General features: G+C 41.7%; 1 protein-coding gene across 2 annotated transcripts; it reads left to right on the plus strand.

Annotated features, from left to right (window-relative positions):
• The first annotated feature begins 16,445 nt into the window (after positions 1–16,445).
• On the plus strand, positions 16,446–18,420 carry LOC115115068 (transcription and mRNA export factor ENY2-2). 2 transcript variants are annotated; one of them, XM_029643548.2, is made up of 5 exons: positions 16,446–16,562; positions 16,930–17,007; positions 17,103–17,173; positions 17,766–17,840; positions 17,973–18,420. In XM_029643548.2, exons 2-5 carry the CDS (start codon positions 16,940–16,942, stop codon positions 18,044–18,046), a joined length of 288 nt encoding a protein of 95 aa, XP_029499408.1. In that variant the 5' UTR covers positions 16,446–16,562; positions 16,930–16,939; the 3' UTR covers positions 18,047–18,420. The 2 variants fall into 2 exon arrangements, with proteins under 2 accessions (XP_029499408.1, XP_029499399.1); XM_029643539.2 differs by having other exon boundaries at positions 16,448–16,556.
• Positions 18,421–23,150: the final 4,730 nt, after the last annotated feature.

Consider the following 23,150-nt stretch of genomic DNA (forward strand, 5'->3'; position numbering starts at 1 on the left):
GCACAGAACGGAGGTATTTATCCCTCTTCTAGCATAGTTGCCAAAGAAATCAGTACTAAAGGATACATTTACCAGTAGAAACAAAAAAATAAATACAGTATATATTTGATATTTGCATGTTTATACGAGAATTCATACTTTCACATATTTTGGGCGAAAGAGACATGATCCAGTTGTTCGTTCGATTAGTTCGATATTTATGGAGGTGACCCAGTTGTTTGTTCTATATGTTCCGTTGTCATGCTCGCTGGCAATGTTCTTGTCCCTTGCTTGCTAGCTAGCCAACGAGCTACACAGTCATGACCTTTGCAGCCAGAATAACAGCAAAGTAGCTGCATTTGCGTTTGTTTAAGCTATTGAGATTAATTTGGATAAATTCACAACAATGAGCTTATGATGCCCGATTTTTCCTGGCATAGCTAGAAAAGTTTGCCGTCTCGTCAGGACATTCAACACTGTTCATTAGGGGGAGATTGCATTGCATATCAAACACTAGCTAAATCATGTGTTGCTAACAAACCTGCCAGTATGGCAACATAATTTTAAAAATACCAGTTGCTGACAACAGTTGGTCAAACATGAAACACGTAGGAGGATTTGACAGCATAGCGCCACTTGCGTCATGACTCCAACACAGGTTTCGGAGAAATCCATGTTCATCACTCACCATGTTAGCCCATCAGATGCTTAAAAAAAAAAGTATGTTGGACCTGCATTTACAATTTATCCAATTTCAGTTTGTGTGGTTGTTGGTTTATCCTTCTGTAACTTTGTAGCAAGTACGATCTGCATGTGTAGGCGATATTGCGTTATGATTACAAGGTGTCCCGATATTATTTCCAACTGTCCCGTCATCTGGTTTTAATGTCCATTCTAGAATGCCCTTCTAGGCAATGAGACATGAGTATTCAACCATGCGGCTGTACAAGGTACTGTATAATGAGGAAACATGATGAAATCACAACTAAATATGATGGGCAGAGATTGATTGAATTTAATAGACAATTAAAAGAGTAGACTGCTCCAGCCGAAGACAACATTACATAGAGGAAGTGGAGTGATTGAATCTACCATGACCAGGCACATATACACCTTCTGTCTAACTCCATTGCATTGCCCCTATGGGCCATTACTTCCTCTGCTGCTGATCACTGATCTATGGAGGCCAACTCTAGCATTACCTCCTATAGAAGCTTAGCACAGGGCTGGTGTTCAACCACAGCTAAGTCTGATGACGATCTACTCCTCTGCCCATTCAACTTTCCATTTCACTGGTTTCATCAAAGAACAAACAACCATCTACCTTCTCTCAGAGAAGGAGGAGTGAGGAAATGAAAAGTGGAGAATTAGAGAGAGAGAGAGAGAGAGAGAGAGAGAGAAGGAAAAGGATACACACAAAGGGGACAAAGAAAGGAAGGAAGGAGAGAGGTGGTCTGAAGTAAAGAGTAGAAAGCCTACCTGCAATGTCACACGAGAGAATGTTAAAATGTCATCTTGTGATCTTTTTTTAGCTTTGAGCTATTACACTTCCTCTCATTTCGACGTTTCAAGATTCACACAATTGTGATGATAAAATAGCCCCGTTACAATGACATTCTCTTTTAATGTACTCCCTTTCTGCTACAGACGTACCACTGCTAACCAAAATTTTGCACAAGCTCTGAGGAAACAGAAAGCAACAACATAACAACAATTTTACACAGTACTTGTTCAGGTGTTTGAGCTAAAGCAAATGGATAATACCAGTTCTTAAGAGGGGGGAGATGGGGTTTAAGTTAACATATATAATTGTTTTAGGATGGTCATACCATGGATAATTTAGCTGCTTGATAAAATATTTAATGTGGCCTTTACTACAATAGCCCATAGAAACACATTGAATAACACATTTATAAAAGGAAAAAAGACAGTAAAAAAAAGTAGGTTTTGAAGTGTCTGTCCTAGACATTTAGGAGATATCTAGGAGATATTATAAAGCCCAGGAAATATTTACGTTTTTTTTTTACACATAGTTAACCCCTTATTTTTGTTGTCACAAAACTACCACCACACTTCCATTTGTTTGTATGGGATACCTTTAGACAAGTCCCACGAGAGTCTTCCCTTTCCATAGTGGGGTCATTGTGAGTTTGTAGCTCAAGCGGTTTGGACGCTACGGACAGAAGTTGGCACACCGGCGTTACTGACTTCAGATGAGTCCCGTGACACTTGTGAGGGCCGTAGAGCAAAACGGAGAACACCATCGTGAGAGGGAGAGTGCCCCATTTCTAGAGTGGTCATAATAGTGTGTAGGCCAAACCGCTTGGACGCTACAGACTTTTTCGCGAGAAGACCAATTTTCGGGATGTTACATGGTCTGACAAAACTCGCAAAACTCAAAGCTCGGACCCCTTCCACCACAGATGCGGAAGGCCGCCATATGCGGACGTGGTGGAATGAGACGCAGCCGATGCAATAATAATAAGTGATATCTCTATCTTAAACTGACGCATTTTGATGGGGATTTTTAAAATGATGTTACTTACATTGACGCACGGGTGAGTCAATAGACTCCTAAGGATGAATGGTTTATTACATGATTAATTCATCTGCTTATACGTGATGCATGATTAAATGAACACTGTTCTGTCTGGTTCCCTCGGGGATCGAATGAGTTCTGATATTATGTCATTATGGTCACTGACTAACGGAAGACTGGGACATTGTGGAATTATGGTATGGTGGTCCCACAGGCTCAGTCTCCCTCATAAACCAGCTCAACGCAATTGTTTTGACAGTATTCTAACGAATTTAGCCTGAGCGAGATTTATTTAATTAAAGAGGTCTTATAGCCAATCATGGGTGCAGCGCAGCCCATCAGACCCCTTCATGAGAGAGAGAGAGAGCCTTAGAGGGAGCCATTTCTCATAATGGGGGTATGAAAGGATCCTGCTCAACGCACACACTCAAGCACGCAAGCATGTATGCACAGTATACAACATCAGAAGGGCACCTTCTAGAGAAGATTTCATTTCAGCTTCCTTGATTGTGGCTTACTTCTCCTCCCCACAAACAGGAGTGTGTGTTTTAAGCAGTGTACTCAGCAGTTGGCTCTGTGATGCTTCAATACAGACGGTGTCTGTTCAGTTCAGTCGTTCTCTTTGAGAATCACCTGCGTTCAGTAGCCCTCCAAATCAGTTGAAAGCCTATTCCAACCCATCCAAAAACCCATTACCTCATCTGTCCTTAGATACACAGATGGGCAGGAGACAGATGGCAACAGAGAGCATCTAGAGATGTGAGGTGGGTGACATGAGGCACTAGAGTGCTATAAGAGCTACTTGATGTGTGAACACACATATGTGCACGGATGAACAGTCACACAAAAGTAAAGAGACAGACAGATGGACAGACACACAGAACGGGAGAGACAGAAAGGGAGAAAGAGAGAAAGACAATTTGAGGTATATTAAGCAAACTACTTTAAAAAAAAAGTGCATACACTCATTGTACTCATGAATCTTGTCCTAGTCATTTGAAGTTAATCAGAACTGTGCTGACAGAAGAACATACTGTTCCCTTCCAAAAAAACACCCTCCCCTCTTCTAGGAGTCTCTGCTGCTAAAAGTCGATGGGAAATAATTCATATATTCTTGTTTCTGCTGCTCCGTTGTTCTCTTTCATTCTCTCACTCTACCTCACCCTGTCACTCTGCCTCACCCTGTCACTCTGCCTCACCCTGTCACTCTGCCTCACCATGTCACTCTGCCTCACCCTGTCACTCTGCCTCGCCCTGACACTCTGCCTCACCCTGTCACTCTGCCTCGCCCTGTCACTCTGCCTCGCCCTGTCACTCTGCCTCGCGCTGTCACTCTGCCTCGCCCTGTCACTCTGCCTCACCGCACCCTTTTTGCGTCACCACTTTCTCACTCGCACACACATGCACAAATGCACACAAATGTAGGCAAGCGCACACAGACACACACAGTAACCTTCCTCGGATTGAGCACAAGGTCTACAGCCACAACCTTCCATCCTCCTCAGGCTCCCCGCTAAAGGAAGTTACAGGATGTTCATGGTCGATCATGTGGTGGTTACTATGTATCACTGATCAAGCATTCTCGTAAAAAGGTAGCAGACAAGTTTGTTATTAGGATAGACTTCAATGTTACATGCAAATCTGATTGGATACAGTGCTCGATTATTGAAATAATTTAACTTCAGAGTTGCTGAGGACTAATCGGGGACATTGTCAGGGACAGCTCTAGTTGGGGACAGGCCAACAAAACCGGGGACTGTCCCTGGAAATCGAGGATGTCTGGTCACCCTACCATAAGCATTCATAAATCAAGTATTTACATGCAACAGAAATGATTAACCCCAAAAATGGATTCAAAAACAATGATTTTTGTTGTTAATAAATGTGACTCTGTAAACTGATAGTGTTAGCAGCTAGTTAACACAGCACCGTTTGAAGAATAGAGCAGACACCTATTTTCTTGGCTGAGAGGCATTCACGAGCACCGCCGACTGTTCCGCCTGGATAGAAATTCGCCCCTGTTCAGGCTTAATTGAAAATAAATGGCAGAGACATTAGCCTTTATCGTGGAAATATTTGCATAACTTTGAATTGGTAGAAGAAAAAGACAGATGTTACCCCTCGAATCTTGACTGACACAACTGATAGCTAACCCTTCTTGTCTATGCTACTGGCTGGCTAGCGCTACTGGCTGTAACGCACCATCCTCTTTGCCACCATTCGACATCCAACAGTTACACAATGTCACAGGAAACTGTTGAGCATGAAAAACCCAGCAGCGTTGCAGTTCTTGACACACTCAAACCAGTGCGCCTGACACCTACTACCATACCCCGTTCAAAGGCACTTACATCTTTCGTCTTGCCCATTCACCCTCTGAATGGCACCCGTGTCAACTCTCTTAAGACTTACAAATCCTTCTTTAACATGTCTCCTCCTCTTCATCTACACTGATTGAAGTGGATTTAACAAGTGACATCGAAAAAAAGGGACATTAGCTTTCACCTGGATTCACCTGGTCAGTCGATGTCAGGGAAAGAGCAGGTAAACAATTCAACAAAATAACGTATTTTAAGTATTGTAAATTGAGATAGAAAAACACCCTAGCCACAATCCCAATAACGATATCCCAGTTGGAAAACAACGTGAGGCACATATCCCCTAGGGTCATTACAATACATTGTGTCTTCAATAGCAGACTCTCTGTCTTTGGTAGGGAAGGTGATTGTTAGAATGGGGTTCACTTTGAAATATACAGTATGTGTATACTTCGTCTCGAGACTAACAACACCCGTGCCAATATATCCAACAGACACAAGTAGAGTGTCACAACAAGTAGAGTGTCATTTGAGTTTGGAAATAATAATAATAGATTTATTTAATGTAGCACTTTTCATACAGAATCTCAAAAGCTCTTCATCAGGCACCTCTGTCTCTGAAGTTCACAGCTACTCCTTCTCTGTAGCTAGGCTAGAACAGATCCACCTCCGAAACGTGTAGCACCCACCTGGGCGATGCTTCGGGAGGTTATAAGCGCCCGAGAGTCCATCACACCTCAGCAGTAATCAGCAACGGTCTCCCACGAGGTGAGCCTCTGTCATCCCCTCGCTCTGCTCCCACTTCCTCTCTTTCCTCATCTCTCACGCATCGGTATCCTCCCCATTTCTTTTGCATCTTCATAAGTATCTGTCTCCAAAACCGTTATACCATAACTTCACAGGAAGCAGCCAAACACCTGAACTGTAGCTGGTTCTATTCAATTGCATTTTGTCTTGATGTGTGAGTAGCAGTGAAGCTAATTATGCATGGACGAACTTGTAACCCTCACCTCTCCTTCTTACTGTATCGAAGGCTTCTTTGCAAATTCAAAATGTACCTTGTCACGGTAGACATAGAAGAGAATCACAAATATTGGATTTTCTTATTTTTTTTTACCGCAAATCATTATGTTCTGTTTTATATAAACTCGAAATTTGAAATTATAATGTTTAAATAGGTCATTCTGTAAATGGTCATAATGAAGAAAAAAGGCAAACTATTGTGTGGAATTTGCGTAAGTGCATTAGCGTTAAAGTATTACCTAATAATGTGCATTATCTCTCCAAACCCATTCAGAGAATAGGAAATCTGTGGCATGGAAGGGTATTGAGACCAATTTTATCTACTGAGGTTCTATTCAAACCATCAGCATCAGTTCAGCGGTCACTATAGCAACCTAACAATTTGAGCGTTGTAGTTTCATAGTTCTAAAGTGACTCAAGCTTTCAAGGATTGTGAAGGGAATAGGCTTACTCTATGGAATATGAAAGGAAGTGTCTACTACTGTGTGTTGTGTGTACTACTCTGTGTTTGTGTGTATGTGTCTATGTGTGTATGATTGTGTGTGTGTGTGTGGGGGGGCAGCAGGAGTGCTAACAATGATTTCATAATAAGGCATAGATGATAAGAGGCTAAGATGGGTTTCAGGTGGGGAATTAAATGTGTTTTTAACATTGTATCAAAATGGGATCCGTCTCTGTCTGACGTCAGTAGCGCACTCAAGAAGGAAAACATCTACACCTAGACAATAACCATCATTTCCGAATGGGCCACAAACGGACAGCAAACTAAAAGAGAATATTATGAGCAACTAAACTAATACTTTATCATGAAACATGTCAGACTTACCAAAGAGGCTAAGAAATGGCCTGGTGCAGTTATGTTTACAGTCGAGTTGAAATCAGTGTTGCCATTCGATGGGTCAGGATCCACTGGTAAGTTGTGACGGATGGTTTTTAGATCACAACAGTAGACCGGATCCTGGCCAGGATTGGCCAGCCATTGCTTTGGTCAGCCATTGCTTTGGTCAGCCATTGCTTTGGTCAGCCATTGCCTTGGCCAGCCCTTGCTTTGGTGTATAGGGTGGATCACACAAATCCTTCACAAGTTGTAGGTATGCAACAGCAGGAAATGGTGAGTGCTCGCGTGACATACCGATGTTAAATCGAATCTATGCAGAAAGTGTCCTCACAGTCATCCAAAGAAGCCAATCAGAGATGCCTTGGACACCTTCAATTACAAACAACGTTAAACATATTTATTTCCATTTAGAGAATGAGATGAGCCTTGATCTTGCTGCCCTTTTTTCACTGTCACTACTGGGTTAGAGTTGCTTAGTTGTGGCCTAACCATGGACTGACCCAATATGACCCTCAAAAGTTCTGCTCAAATCAACAATCATTAAGGCATTTGAATGGTAGATATAATGCACTTGAGTAAATAGAAAGCAGGCGCGTAGCCATTCAGGATACCTTATGCAACAGTAACTCTCGCTCAATTGGCAATAACTGAGAGAGATCCTGTTTTGGAAAGCAGAGGAACCTCTATGATAGCTGGGCTGATTAGGAACACAGATTCATGGGGATGCCAGGCGAAATGCGAAGGGAATCAGATTAGTCTATGGACACAGTGAGAAGACACTGCATGTTCAACTGCTATTTACACCATACAGCATGGGGAAATGTGTATATTCTCATTGCTCAGTCTCCTCTGATTATAGTCATTCGTCAATGTCCTGTGTGTCGGGAGCCAATGTCAAGGGAGTCAATGAGATCTCACCACTGACTCGTTAGTGTTCCCTCCTCATACTGGTGCCTCATGTAACACACCTTAGTCCATAGACATTTATATTCTAGTCGCTTAGCAGACACTCTTATACAAAGTGATTTATAGTTAGTGAGATACATATGCAATCACATCAGAAATAATTGCCACCCTTGAAAAAGATGAGAAAAAAATACTGAGCTATATCGTATGCTCAATTTGTTTGGGAAATTATATTATTTTGTACTAATACCATGGATCAGGGAATTTATTTTGGTTGAGCAAATGATTGAAAAAATCTCAAGGAATTGATTTGTGCACCCTACCCATGAGAAGATAACGGCACTTAGCCTTTTTCCGTAATGTTTTATGAGATTGAAGAACACATTGGAATGGATTTTCAACCATGCCTCCATACTGTCTGCGCTTCTGGACCGCCCTCTTCAATTCAAACCACAGGTTTTCAATGAGACTCAAGTCTGGAGACTGAGATAGGCCATGCAGATGTTGATTCTGTGGTCAATTAACCATTTCTTTGTGGATTGTGATATGTGCTTGGCCATCAATATCAAGGCACAAGGCCCAAATGCAGACACAGGAGGCAGATGGTCGGAGTCTTACAATGTTTATTAATCCAAAGGGACAGGCAGAACGGTCAGGCAGGTGGGTACAAAGTCCAGAAACAGGTAAGGGTAAAAACCGGGAGGATTAGAAAAAGGAGAACGCAAAAAGCAGGAGAACGGGAAAACCGCTGGTTGACTTGGAATGAGACAAGACAAACTGGCACAGAGAGACAGGAAACACAGGGATAAATACACTGGGGAAAATAAGCAACACCTGGAGGGGGTGGAGACAATCACAAGGACAGGTGAAACAGATCAGGGCCTGACAATCAAGGGTGCCAGTAATTTTGGATGTTTACTGTATACATGTTTATAGTAGTCTTCAGTTTAATCCCCAGAGGGAATAAGAGGAGGTTTTTACAAAACATTCAAATGTAAATTATTTTGTTGTACACTTTAGTCATTGAAAAGTTACGTTTCATAAGTTGTATCATTATGTTTAATGATAGTCAATGTGTCTTGAATCAAGCACATACTATTTAGTTTGTTGCCAAATGTGCCAATGCAAATGATAAGTATTTTTTATGTTGTGCTGGTATAACTGCTAGTGAATTATGGGATGCCGGAGCTCATCTCTGTGATGATGAATGTGTAGCTGTGACGGTGCCTCTAGCTAGTGTCTAATGCCAGCTCCCTCAGCTCCCTCAGCACACATAGTAAAAAACTCTTACTCAGCATTCGGGGCCACAATTCTGAGTGTGTGTCTGTCTGCGTGCATATGTGTTTGTGTGCATGTGTGTGTGTGTCCTCAGTATGATACTGCTAACACAGTGACAAATACGTCTCGCCAAGCGGGCCGTTTATCAGCGAAGGCTCCCTTCCAGCTAATGAAGTCTCGCAGCAAAGGAGCACCTGCCCCCTGCCTGCATGCAACCAAGCATGGATACCCAGCTAGCAGATAATGTTGTAGGAACCTGTTTCTTAGAGCTTGGTGAGAGCGTGGTAGTGCTATGGTTATTTTGCAGACAACCTTTCCATAACGTTTCCTACAGATTTCCTCATGGTTCTATTTAAAGTCATGTTCTCAGAAAGTTCAGAGAACATTAAGAAACAGCATTCTTCTGTAGGAATTGCAGTACTTCAGCATAACGTTTTCTGCAGGTTTCCTAATTCTACCATAAGCAAGTGAATTTCCATGTGTCCAATCTGTGCTTGAAGTTCAAACAGTTAACATAAGCTAGCAGTGTTATTAAACATTATTTAATTACCTTCAAATAGCATGTCATTTCCATTTTAAAAGTCAGGAAACTTATGGCTTCCTTCCCAGAACCAGTGGAAAACCAAAAACTGACGTTCCCAAAACTTCCAAGGAACCAAAATGGGCTTGCTGGGTAAACAGCAAGGCAAGAGGAATCACACTGCTCTGTCTCCTTCATCGCTCTCTGCTTGGCTCACTCAACAATCACCTCCTTTAAATCCTGTATTTCGTAGAAAGACTCTGGATGCCATGTAGCAAAGCTGCTAACTCTATTCCATTCATCAAAGTATTAAAGAGTCAGGTTCAGAAGCCTTTCGGGGCCCTACTGCCTGTTTGTTAATGTGGTATAGGAGCTGACACACACAGATAATGTCCCTGGCATTGTAGTGTCAGGGAGCTTGGCATGAGGGCATTATCCAGCTTGAGTAATGATGTTTGCAGGAACCACTGGCTTGCTGCTGTTTGCATTAGTGAAGACCCTGTGGCAGAAATAGATTAGGTTAAAAATGAAACAGAGAGTAAGTGGAGAAGAGAGAGAGAGAGAGAGAGAGAGAGAGAGAGAGAGAGAGAGAGAGAGAGAGAGGAATGGAAGAGGGAAAGAGGTAGAGAAGGAGAGAGTATGGTACGATTCAGCCATTGTATAGTGAAGCAATAAGGCCCGAGGAGGTGTGGTATATGACCAAGTGGTGTTCTTGGGCACTACCAGAGGTGCCTTATTGCTATTATAAACTGGTTACCAATGTAATTAGAGCAGTAAAAATAACTGTTTGTCATACTTGTGGTATACGGTCTGATATACCACGGCTGTCAGCCGATCAGCATTCAGGGCTCGAACTACCTTGTTTATAATGTCTGATACACGGCGACTTTCAGTCAATCAGGATCCAGGACCCAGACTACCCGGTTTCTAATACTGCACATCCATTTGCCTGCAACTATGTGACCAATGAATCTACTTAGAATTGTGCACCTCAGCAACATGTTAAAATTATATTCAATGTCCTTACAGTACATTTCAATGTAATCTGTCAATGTAAACACGCCTCCCTTCAATTTACATACATAGACTCTATGTACCCACACATAATGTTGGCCTTCATGCAGTAACATCATTTATGTCTGAGATTAAAAACCAGTGAGAGAACAGCATCACTATCTAGACATTCAGATTGCAGTCATCTTGATTTATTACATAAGAGTGTTAAGACTGTTCTATTTTAAACCCACTAACCAAAAGGGAGCTGTGGTTTAACATGGCATTTGGAATTCATACAAAAGTATGTATCTAGGAGCAAAGTAACTAGAGAACGGCCAGATGTATGACTCACAGAAATATCTTTTGAAATTAGCATTCTGGATATTAAATACTCTTACAGACAACTCAACATTTCTATTATTTTTGGTACTCAGTGTATTGAGGAAATTCAGTATGGTAGAGCTCAACAATACAACTCTTATTTTCAATAGAGCCGCGAGTCAATACTCCCTATTCTATGGTCCCGTCTGAATACAGTTTGTCAGGTAGATTTACTCGGTGATATGTTATCTACCCTTGACCCACAATGGTATTCATCATTATAGAGTCATCACAACTTAATTTCACCCAAGATGTCACATTATCCCGCGGCCCTTCAGCTAACAGACACTGTTTTTGTATTCCTGTGCGTTTACTGGGCTAGCAGTGTTGTTTTTTTTATCCATCTGTGGAGGAGGGGGTGGAGATGTAAATAGATGGAGCCTGTTCTGGGAAAGCCATTTTAAGGATGCTGAGGGATGGTGTTGGGAGGTCAGGTGCTGAGGGAGAGATGGATTTCTTGGTGTCACTAAGGACCAGGCAAGAGGAGGCTAATATGAAAAGCATATGAAATGTCTTAGTGTGAGTGTCTTTGTGTGCGTGTGCGTGGGCGTGTGTGTAATGCATGCATTTTTGATAGAGAGAGAGAGGGAGAGGGAGAGAGAAATAAAGGGGTGTGGTGAGGAGAGAGAGAGAGAGAGGAGAGAGAAATAAAGGGGTGTGGTGAGAGAGAGAGAGAGAGAGAGAGAGAGAGAGAGAGAGAGAGAGAGAAATAAAGGGGTGTGGTGAGGAGCGAGAGAGAGAGAGAGAGAGAGAGAGAGAGAGAGAGAGAGAGAGAGAGAGAGAGAGAGAGAGAGAGAGAGAGAGAGAGAGAGAGAGAGAGAGAGAGAGAGAGAGAGAGAGAGAGAGAGAGAGACAGAGAGAGAGACAGAGACAGAGAGAGAGAGAGAGAGAGAGAGAGGTACATTTTTTTTAGAAGATCTGTGCTAAATGATCACAACAGAAATAAAATATCTCAAGGCATGGTTTTCATCCTGTCAAAAATAACATAATTATACTCCAAACATCCATACTGGTTTTCCAAGTTTTATTGTGAAGCAAATTTTGCACGCCATAAATGAGAAACCTTGTTTTAATTGATTCAAGCTGATGAACAAAAACAAATGACCTACCACATGACATTTAGGATACTATCTGCTTTGCTAAGCACTAAAATTTGATTAAGTAGATTTCTCACCAATGAAATTACTCTACAGCCGAATGAGTGACTCTAATATGTATAGAAGTCATAGCTACACTCCAGTATCTCCAACTCCTGCTCCCCACCTCCACAACATATTCTATTTTATGCACATTTTGTATATTGTGCATATTTTGTATATTGTATATCATAGGAATGTAATTACTACCCAAAGGTTATATATTCTGATTGAGAAATATTTTCTAACCGGTAACAATAGTCATTTTCTAGTTGCAACAATAGTTCAGACTAGTTGTCCTCGTAAATGAATGTTTCATTAGATGATGAGGCTGAGGGTAAATCAGTAGAAACAATAATAGTGTACTGTTGCAGTTGGCTTCAAGCCCTCCATTTCCTTTTGCATATGTACAGTGCGTTCGGAAAGTATTCAGACCCCTTGACTTGTTCCACATTTAGTTAAGTTACAGCCTTATTCTAAAATTAATGAAATCGTTTTCCCCCCCTCATCAATCTACACACAATTCCCCATAATGACAAAGCAAACCTCAGAGGACGTTAAACCTGTTTGTTTGACCGGCCACGGTTTATTTTGTGTTGTTTTGTGTTGTCCTCTTGTCCTGTCACTCCTGTCATCTATTTCGTGCTTCCTGTGCACAAAGGTACAGTAGCTGAGGTCTGGAGGTTGGTTGGGGCAATGGGGCAGCTCTAACTAGGGCAGTATTTTGTTTGTGTTTATGTGTATATATTTGAGTTTTTTGGTTGATGTGGTGTTCTGGGGTCCTTGGTGGTCCTTAATGGTTTTTCAACAGAACAATGCCCCAACACACCTCCAGGCTGTAAAGGAGAGTGATGGAGTGCTGCATCAGATGACCTGTCCTCCACAATCACCCAAACCTCAACCCAATTGAGATGGTTTGGGATGAGTTGGACCGAAGAGTGATGGAAAAGCAGCCAACAAGTACCCAGCATATGTGGCAACTCCTTCAAGAAGGTTGGAAAAGCATTCCAGGTGAAGCTGGTTGAGAGAAAGCCAAAAGTGTACAAAGATGTCATCAAAGCAATGGGTGGATACTTTGAAGAATCTCAAATATAAAATGTTTTTTAAATTCCTTTATCTCCGCGTTGTCTCCCTCAGCCTCGAGTCTTCTTGGGTATGACGCTACAAGCTTGGCACACCTGTATTTTGGGAGTTTCTCCCATTATTCTCTGCAGATCCTCTTAAGCTTTGTCAGGTTGGATGGGAAGCGTCGCTGCACAGTTATTTTAAGGTTTCTCCAGAGATGGTCGATCGGGTTCAAGTCCCGGGCTCTGGCTGGGCTACTCAACGACATTCAAAGACTTGTCCTGAAGCCCCTCCTGTGTTGTCTTGGCTGTGTGCCTGGGGTCGTTGTCCTGTTGGACAGTGAACCTTCAAACCAAGTCTGAGTTCCTGAGTGCTCTGGAGCAAGTTTTCATCAAGGATCTCTCTGTACTTGTTGCGTTAATCTTTTCCTCGATCCTGACTAGTCTCCCAGTCCCTGCAGCTGAAAAACATCCCCACATCATGCTTCACTGTAGAGAAGGTGCCAGGTTTCCTCCAGACATGACGCTTGGCATTCAGGCCAAAGAGTTCAGTCTTGTTTTTAATTTACCACAGGTGGACTCCAAATTGTAGAAACGTCTCAAGGATGGTCAATGGAGACAGGATGAATACTTATGTAAAGGTATTTATTTTGAATAGTATAGCTAATATTTAGCTGCAACTGTCCTCTGTTTTAAATCAATGTCTGCCGCATTTTGGGAGGAACACATAAAGCTACTAATTTCTTAGCTCCATTTTTCTGTTTTGAGAGTTTCTCTTGGGCTAGCATTCACTGAGAGAACTTCTGCATATCCCCTTGAACCCTGTAAGTGCCTTGATGAATATTTCATTCACTTTCTCACGGCTTTCTTTCCCACTATATATTCTTCTCACCTAAACTCTGTGGCTTCCGCCACAGAGATAACACTGGGGTAATGGAGGAGGATGAGGAGCAGGGAACGGAGATAAGGAGTGCCTGAAAGGGCCAGGGAGGAAGATTATCCTGTCACTTCAGTGCATTGAGTCTCTCACTTAGCCTGTAGCATCCAATTCATTGAGCATGCTCACTGATCTCCACTGTGTCACAGCGCACAGCAGCAGGCACCTCAAAGACCAAGTGCAGCTGAGCCGAAGAAGTAATGGTATTTGCCAGTGTAAACATTGACATTTGGAAACCACTCATGATAAAGATTGAGTGTTAATTATCGTTTTATTTTCCATTTATATTAAGCATGTTACATTAATCAAACGGCCCCTTGTCAAAACACACAAATGAACAATGATTTGCAATTACTACAGGTGATTAATTCAAGATGAACAAGTGCTCTGCTTCGGTACTATAGAGCTGCTGACATGGGAGGTCATTAGTTCATCCAGACCAGGTAACCCATCAATCATTCTTCCAACTTTGTAGTAGCATTTCTGCCTTCAGTGGGAATCTCTTTGCTGCTTGTCAATTTAGTCAGAGGTCTGCTGGAGTTTGGGTGCTTTAAAGTCAGTATAACAGAGGCAATTAAAGTTCTTCATGGATTCCAAAAGTCAGGAAAGTGTTTCATTAAACTGTAGTTGAGCAGAACAGGCGTAGTAGACTGTCATGTTTTTTAAAAATATTTTTATATTACACATAATAAGGGGTTTCAGGGGGTTCCTGTACATTAAAGAGATTTGTTTACCAAAAGCCCAGACTTAATTATGCGGTCAGGTAGTCAGTGTTGGGATATTCCAGTGACCACTAGACTCTGAAGGATGGCATCTGATTACCTCAACCCAACTGATCAACTGATCAGTTTAAATCAATACTTGAACTTCAGTTTGAGGTTTATTTATCCTCGGATAACTCCTTCTCGTTTGAATACTCCGGTAGTGTCGTGTTCAAACATGTTGTAGCAGACACGGCATGTTTTTTCAAGCTGCATTTAACACAAAACTCTTCTTAAACCATGAAAGACTTCTGAGGTAAACTCTCGTCACTTTAAATGCCTTCTTTCTCTAAACACCACACAAAGTATATTAGTATATGTAGTAGGCCTATGTGATCTAGACAGGATGTGATGAAGTATCTGCAGTTTTTTTCTCATTGTCTTTCTCTACATCTTAAGTTAACAGCTAAATCCACTTTTAATCCCTGCTCTTTCCCCATGTATTAGACTGTGATGTAAGGGGCTATGCACAGATCATTCATCAAAATACTTCAGAGAAAATAAACATTTTCAGTAACCCCAGGTGGCTAATGGTTGGCAGGAGTACCCCATTAAGGAATTAGGAGACGGTGCCAAGTGTCTTAGAAAATCCACTATCATGTTTGATCCTCCTTTAAACCAACCCTAGGATACCATTTCAAAACTGCAGCATATTCAGCCTGGTTAACTTTGTTTTCTAGTCACATACTCTGTTACTTCAACTTGTTTGCAAAACAATGTTATCCTATCCTTCTCTCCTTTGACTCATTTGAAAAAGAGTTTCAAACACATGGGCTGCATTTACACAGGCAGTCCAATTCTGATATTTTACCCAATTATTGGTCTTTTGACCGTTCACATCCTATCTTTTGACCATAATTGGTCAAAAGATCAGAATTGGACTGCCTGTGTAAACATGTTGTCATAAGTCGCAAATTCAAGGGGTAGCCCCAACCAGGGTTTGAACCCTGACCCAGTGTAGCCTAGTGGTTGGAGCATTGGACTAGTAACCGGAAGGTTGCAAGTTCAAAACCCCTGAGCTGACAAGGTACAAATCTGTCGTTCTGCCCCTGAACAGGCAGTTAACCCACTGTTCCTAGGCCGTCATTGAAAATAAGAATTTGTTCTTAACTGACTTGCCTGGTAAAATAAAGGTAAAATAAAAAAAATAAAAAATCAATACATTAACCATAAGGTCAGAACTTCTTGACAAGGTCACAAGTTTTATGTTGTTCCAATATTTGATTTCTTGAGCTAATTGTTTTCCATACAATTATGAAGATTTTCCAGGCAGGGAATAGACATTGTTAGGATAAAAATGTCACAAAATAAAGTAATATTTCCAACACCATGTTAAAAGTGGTGCAACACCAGAGATTGGAAACTGAAATACAGTATCTTTGACCGTACTACAAATTGATGGAAGTTGATTTTTAGACAGCTAAAAAAATTGCAGTATCCAAACTGACGATCAGTGCATTCAACTATGGAGTTTCAGGATTTCATAAAATAATCTTAACCTAGACTCAGGGTTATTCTTCTTACCGAATATTATTAGGATTGAGCAACCATCTAATACTTGCCAAAAACAGCACTTCATGGTCACATGTACAATAAGAGGCATTGTAAGAACATAAAACTCCACTGATCTCATCTATGTAACGTTATCACTCTGTAAGAGTTGAGTCTATGTTATAATCCGAGTTCTTATTCAACGCTACCACCTAGTGGCATAACGATAGTACTTCATTACAAGTTAGGAACCTTTTCTGGTATCAACGGTTTCCTGGGGGTTCTTATTCATTGTGGGACACAACAATTAGCTGAGGCTAACTAGCTCGCCAGTTATAATTTTATTGGCACTGTGTGCAACAGCATGCACGTTTCATCGAACGTTTTGGGCAAGTGTGAGATTTTTACGTCCTTGATAGCGATGTAGCTTGTTATCGCCAACTATCAGATAGTGAACGAGCTTGTTTGCCTGGCTAATGTCAGAATTACGTTAGCTTGTCAACGGTTAGCATATAGCTAGCAAGTAAAGCCTAGCAATGGTTTATGCTGCTCGTAGTTTGTTCTAAAGAGGAGTGATTTAATGTTATCTACAACCCAAATCTTAACATTTTTCATGATAGACAGCTGTCCACCTTGTTTGTAGACTGTTACAGTAGCTAGCTAACGTTAACTATTAAACTGATCCCTGCCTCAGCAGTTGACTAATGAAAGCTAGCTAGCTAACACCACAACATAAACTCATTCTGAATCTCACCTTTGCAGCTAAAAGAATATGAGCAAAGATTCCAAGATGAGAGCAACAATTAATCAGAAATTAACTGAGATGGGTGAACGAGAGCGGTAAGAACATTTCACAAATGTCTATTTAATCGTTATTAGAAGACCGATCAACTCTATGGTCACTACTGTTCTTGCTTGTTTTGGTTGAACCACAGATTGAAGGAGTTGCTCAGAGCTAAACTCACTGAATGCGGATGGAGGGATCAGCTGAAAGCTCATTGTAAAGGTAAGAGTTTTGCAAAGGAGAATTTAGCATTTTTTCAAACACATGAAACACAATTTTTTCCCCCCAGCAATCATTATGCGTAATTCTATGTAAAAATGATATTGATATTTTTCTGCACATCAAATCTCTTGATCTGTCTGTATTGTCCTGTCTGCTCTTTTTTTAAAAATTTATAAACTGAATATGCATCTCTGCTTAAAATTCTGGGTAAAAGATTGAAAGGAATGTGAGTCTCATTCAGTTCATTTTGTAATTGCTTGCTTTTCTAAAGTCTACCGACCTTGCCAGCAGGCATGCTGTTTAAAATAGTTAGACACACTAGCTACTCTAACTTCATTTATAGCCTGAAATGGCTCTTGGCAGCTAGTTATGAGATTGAGAATATATCTGGGCTAGCGAAAGCCAACTTCATAAATTGCTAGGTGGCTAGTAGTATGACAGAGAACAACAACATTTTAAACAAAATAATTGTTTTATTATTTTTAACCAGGGCAAATCTGAGGGGGCATGTGCCTCCTTTGAGTATGACGCCACTGACACGGTAAAAAAAAAACTGTAACCATCATGCCACTCATCAAGTAACTGTTTGCAGATGTCATCAAAGAAAAGGGCTTGGAGCATGTGACCGTCGAGGACCTTGTGGTAGAAATCACCCCTAAAGGAAGAGGTATTTAGGCCTTTTTGTTGTTTATACAGTACCTTTTTTCTCATCCCTCTGTTCAATAACTTTCAAAAAAGTTGAACTTTGACACAACTATCAAAACCCGAACCGAATACTGTATCTTTATTTCCTCCTCAGTTCTGGTGCCTGATAGTGTGAAGAAGGAGCTGCTGCAGAGGATAAGAGCCTTCCTGGCTCAGCATGCCACATAATGGAACCAACGTGACCTTTTTTTTTAAACCCTTTTGCTATCAGAGTTTTTCGAGCTTGTTTTCTTTTTGCCATCGTGCTGTTATTACTAGCTATTTGATGCAATCATCCATCATGATTTAGACTTATTCAATTAGTTTGTTCAATGTCCGATTTTAAGAATGAAAGATGTCTGTTTTTCACCGCCGGCAGTTCTTTACATGATGCAAACGAGTCAACATGTGTCAATAACTGTACGTTGTATTGGAATACATAACATTCTATGCTGTTTTTAATCTGTGGATTGTCTTCTCATTTTGAGTTGGTTTGTCATTAGAGAAATGCTTTTGAGAGGAGTTGGCAATAAAGCTGGTTCTGGGTTTTGTACGAAGTTCAATGCAATGTTTTGTTTTTGAAAGAAGGCTTGCAATGACACTCAATCTTTTAGACTGTGTTACAGTCGGTCTGTGTAGATTAACTTTGTAGATTTAACTCAGTTAATACTCAGATACTCAATTGAGTATCTGGCCAATAGTTAATCTCATACTAGAGGTACTGTAAAATAATATGCACAATAAAGAATCAAATTATGTACTTAAACTCAAGATATGGAGCTGTATGGGAAATGTACCTTGGTAATCTGAAACACACTACAGTGGTGCATTGAAACTTAAGGTGTCCTTTGACTAAATTACATCCCCTGTGCTTATAAACAAACATACATGTTCCCATAATGACGACCCTACTGCTGCTTTACTTCCTAGAGTAACAGAGTGGTCCTGACGGGGGAGCTATTGGGATGGAGAGGGGGAGATTACGAAAAGATAAACACGAGTGTTCACAGGGAGAGATATAACTCATGTGGATGCACCAAGGGACAAATAGCTTTTTTCAGATAGGGTTTTCAGATTATTCCAAGGTCCTGTGAGTGTAGTGTGTGAAATGAGCAAGTGTTCATGTGAGAGACTCCTTGGGTTGACAAGTTCAGAAACAAAAGTTATACCATGGTGTGATGGATAAAGGAAATCTGTAAAAAGTTGGCCACGGCCCCTCTACAATGTCCCGGCTGTTACTTTAAATACAATAGACAATCCATGTAAGCCTTTCTCATTCTGGACACAACTGTATAAACTTCATATCACATCTGTAAAATACATTTTCACAGATTAGCTTGTAAGGCTCTGATCTGTTTTATAGTTTAGTCAATTCCACAAGATGACTCAGATCACTTTGTTTTGTTTAAACCACTCTTGTTACAGACCAGGAATAGCAAATAGGCTATAGATTACATTTTGAATGGCTGTGAACCCGTGCAGGGCACTGCTCGGCATGAGTAGCACATTACCAGGTAGTGAGTGAGCCTTTGCACTGGTCACCTACTGAAGAGTGTTTTCTTAGCCGAAGGACCTGCCGTGACATCAGCCCATGTGACAACATGCTGATATACAGTGCTGCTGGCCCAGGGAGGGAGGCTGCCTGCCTGTAACCCCCCCCAGGCCCGAGCTCAGAACTCTAGCTGGGTCTTTTAATGGCCAACATCAATCCCCATGTTATCGTCAGGGCAATCTCGCTGGGCCCCCAATATATAAAGGGTTCAACACGCTAACTGGCCCTGCGCTGCCTATAGAATTACTGGTGAGTGACACATTTACTATCATCCAGATTCTATTTACTTTCTCACTCCATTCTCGACTCTGGACCCACACAGTGCTGTTGAAGAGGCCGAGATACTGAACAGTAACCAGATGAAAAGATCTGAATGGCTTCTCAAATGAAAGAAGGACATAGGCTAGATCATAAAGCTTGAACTGTAAAAGACAAAGGTAAACAACACCAGATGGAGCCCATTCGTCCACTCAGAGGTCCTGCATACTAATTGGTGGAATCCTGTGTGGCGTGTCAGCGGCCTCTGAGAGACCAATCATAAAGCAAAGAGCACCACAAGGCTGAGATGACGTCATCTGCACTGATGGAGATATCAAGCAGTGGCTGTGCAGAGAAAGAAAAAAAGAGAAAGGACAATTGTGTGTGTGTGTGTGTGTGTGTGTGTGTGTGTGTGTGTGTGTGTGTGTGTGTGTGTGTGTGTGTGTGTGTGTGTGTGTGTGTGTGTGTGTGTGTGTGTGTGTGTGTGTGTGTGTGTGTGTGTGTGTGTGTGTGTGTATTTTTCTTCAGTATTTGAAATCATATCATTTCAGCATGAAAGCAGCTGAGTCAATAGTTAACCAAAAGTGTGGTCCTGTATATTGAGTCCCTTATGGGCAATGTAGTCTTTTGTCTAACTTGGCAACAAGTAATTGCCATAAACACATTTCTTACAGTACAAACAGAACTGAGGTACAGTAACATTATAAAATAATCCACACATGACAGCAAGGCAAAGCACATAAGAGAACTGTGAAATGAAATAATAATTTTAACATGGATGACGGAATAGGAAGGTATGCTGGTCAATCCAAAATATGTATTATAATCATTTTAACATGGATGACGGAATAGGAAGGTATGCTGGTCAATCCAAAATATGTATTATAATCATTTTAACAACGCATGCACTTCATTGTTTTAGCATTTATGTGATCTGAGTTAACAACTGTAATGTCAATACTCCATCATAGAAGTTATGTAGATTTAGAATGTATAGCTTTCCACACTGGAGTTTTGTAATTACATTTGTTGAATCGGATTACATAAATGGTAAAACAATTCAGTGTATGTGTGTTAAAATGATTATAATATAGATTTAGAATATATTATCTACTCTGAGTACACCAAACATTAGGAACACCTTCCTAATATTGAATATGGGGATGCTGGTCCATGTTGACTCCAATGATTCCCACAGTTGTGTCAAGTTGGCTGGATGCCCTTTGGGTGGTGAACATGTTATTTTTTTCAATGGAAGGTAGGCTTACTAGTATTGCATAAGCATCGTAAGCACAGAAAAGAAATAGTCTAATGTAGACATCCCCCCTAATCAAAAGGTCACGAACAGTCGCAAACTCCCATGATCCTATATGGTGTTGACTTTCTATAGTATCAGCATGTGTGAATGCTATGCTCAATGAAATTCTCTTTGAATTCCTTCTCTTAAATTTATGAGACCTTGCAACATGGGTTACAACTTCTTTCGAGCCCAACGCTCGTGCTCAATGCCATTTTCATTCTGGCTCTAAGGAAAGAGGGAGAACTTGGCATGGGGTTAACTCCAGTCTGAAGGGCTTTTTAACCGTATTTACACCCTGTTGTGTCTTCTGGGACCCGTTTTCCACACGCTAATGAGGCTAAGGAGCGAGGTCCGCTCTGTTATTCCTGGCACGGCCATGTCCAGTCACAGGCATACCTCCTCTCGCTTTCTCTTCCCACTCAGTAGCCCAATGCAAATACTAAATAAGAGGAAATACATCATCCCTTTCAATGGTAAAAGCCAAAGCCAGGTCTGCCAAAGTTAACACAAAGCAATCTTAGGTAATGATCAGCAAATGTGTATTAAGTTCCATAGAGCATGACCACATAATTCTTGTTTAGCTCATGTTGGCTTCGTCTCAGCTCTTTCGGTAGGTGTCCTCATGCGCTTGTACCCATGTGGGCACACGCATGCAGGCACACACGCACGCACCCATGAATGCAAACATACAACAACACGCATGCACACGTACGCACACACACACGGGTCCGGACTCATAAACATAAACACGGACACACACACACACACACGCGCGCACACAAACACACACTCGCGTGTCCGGGTGCGCACTCATAAACATAAACACGGACACACACACACACACACACACACACCACACGCACGCACACAAACACACACTCGCGTGTCCGGGTGCGCACTCATAAACATAAACACGCACACACACAAATAAATGAGTAGGCAGCGTAGGCATCACTTCCCTCTTTTTTTTATAAGTGATTCTAATGGACTAGGCCTAAATTGGTCATTCATTGTTAAAACCTGTGTGAGGTTGCTTTACTTGCTACACCTAATGGATTGGGAGAACTTGTATTGCAGCCTATAACTGTACATTACAGAGACATGCACCGTCCTCAAATGATTACTTTCAAGAGTCAGATTTTCCATTGCTTTAGTACAATACACACGGGTGGCAAATTGCAATGTTTAGCTGCAGTATATTCCCATTACAACTCAATTGACGCAATTATCAATGATTTGCTCAGTCTAAAACATTTCATTCACCCATTTTAGTACACTACCTACAGCATAGCAGTGTGTAGGCGGAAAAGCTGGGGGGTCTCCGTGCAACAAAACAGAGCTAGGGAGAGAAACATAAACCAGACATTGTTTACCCTGTTTCTGATGTAAAGGGCACTTACTGTCATGTCCAATGCTCCAGCTTCATTTGCTGCGGCTCTGCCCTTTGAAGTGTGTGCGTTTTCTATTTCCTGACACTACCTCTCTGACTCGCTGATATTGCAACTGGATACCTCATGTTTCCATGTTGGGGCTCTTGCTCTCGCTCTGTGCTGAAAAAAACCACCAGAGAGAGGCTGCAGCAGGCCGGCCCGGTCGCAGGGATCCTTGGAGGCCCTCGTGCATCCCAGACAACGCCACGGGGGATTACAGCATGCCCTGGCAGCAGAATGGCTTCACTTAAGAATTTCAGTAATCACTTTTAGGAGTGTAATATATTGCTGACCTTTGGCAGCGACACACGACCCCCCCACCGCTCCCCACAGCGACGTGATCAAAGGAAGTGGCAGTGGCTATGCAAACAGCCACTATCAGTGGAACCCTATTTCTCTGTCTTTCTCTCTCTCACTTTTTCTGTCTCCCCCCGGATCGTGACTTGAGGAGGTGAAAGGGAATGAAGGAGGGGTGGGAGCAGTAGTTTAGGCCCTGATCCACTGCCTCCACTGCCCGCAACAGTCTAGTTATCATCATGGGAAAACCCCCAGCGGGTTATCTCCTCTCAGCTGGAGCAGGCAAACACCATGGCCTGCCATGTGCTCCCAGACAACAGAGGCAGCCAAAGCATGTGAGTGTGAGTGCAGCGGTGTAATCTGGGTCATAACAGTAGCCAGGAGGCTTTATGTGGTTCCTTAAATCACAGGAGGGTCTGACAGAGCAGAGGGAGTGAGAGAGAGGGACAGAGAGAG

Source organism: Oncorhynchus nerka, linkage group LG3, assembly GCF_034236695.1.
Source record: "Oncorhynchus nerka isolate Pitt River linkage group LG3, Oner_Uvic_2.0, whole genome shotgun sequence".
In the NCBI taxonomy this organism is placed as follows: domain Eukaryota; kingdom Metazoa; phylum Chordata; class Actinopteri; order Salmoniformes; family Salmonidae; genus Oncorhynchus; species Oncorhynchus nerka.

Excerpts from the sequence above, each read along its gene's own strand:
- LOC115115068 (XM_029643548.2), top strand. The coding sequence starts at position 16,940 with ATGAGCAAAGATTCCAAGATGAGAGCAACAATTAATCAGAAATTAACT. Across the intron at positions 17,008-17,102 it reads GAGATGGGTGAACGAGAGCG|ATTGAAGGAGTTGCTCAGAG; the intron begins GTAAGAACATTT and ends GTTGAACCACAG. Across the intron at positions 17,174-17,765 it reads GCTGAAAGCTCATTGTAAAG|ATGTCATCAAAGAAAAGGGC; the intron begins GTAAGAGTTTTG and ends AACTGTTTGCAG.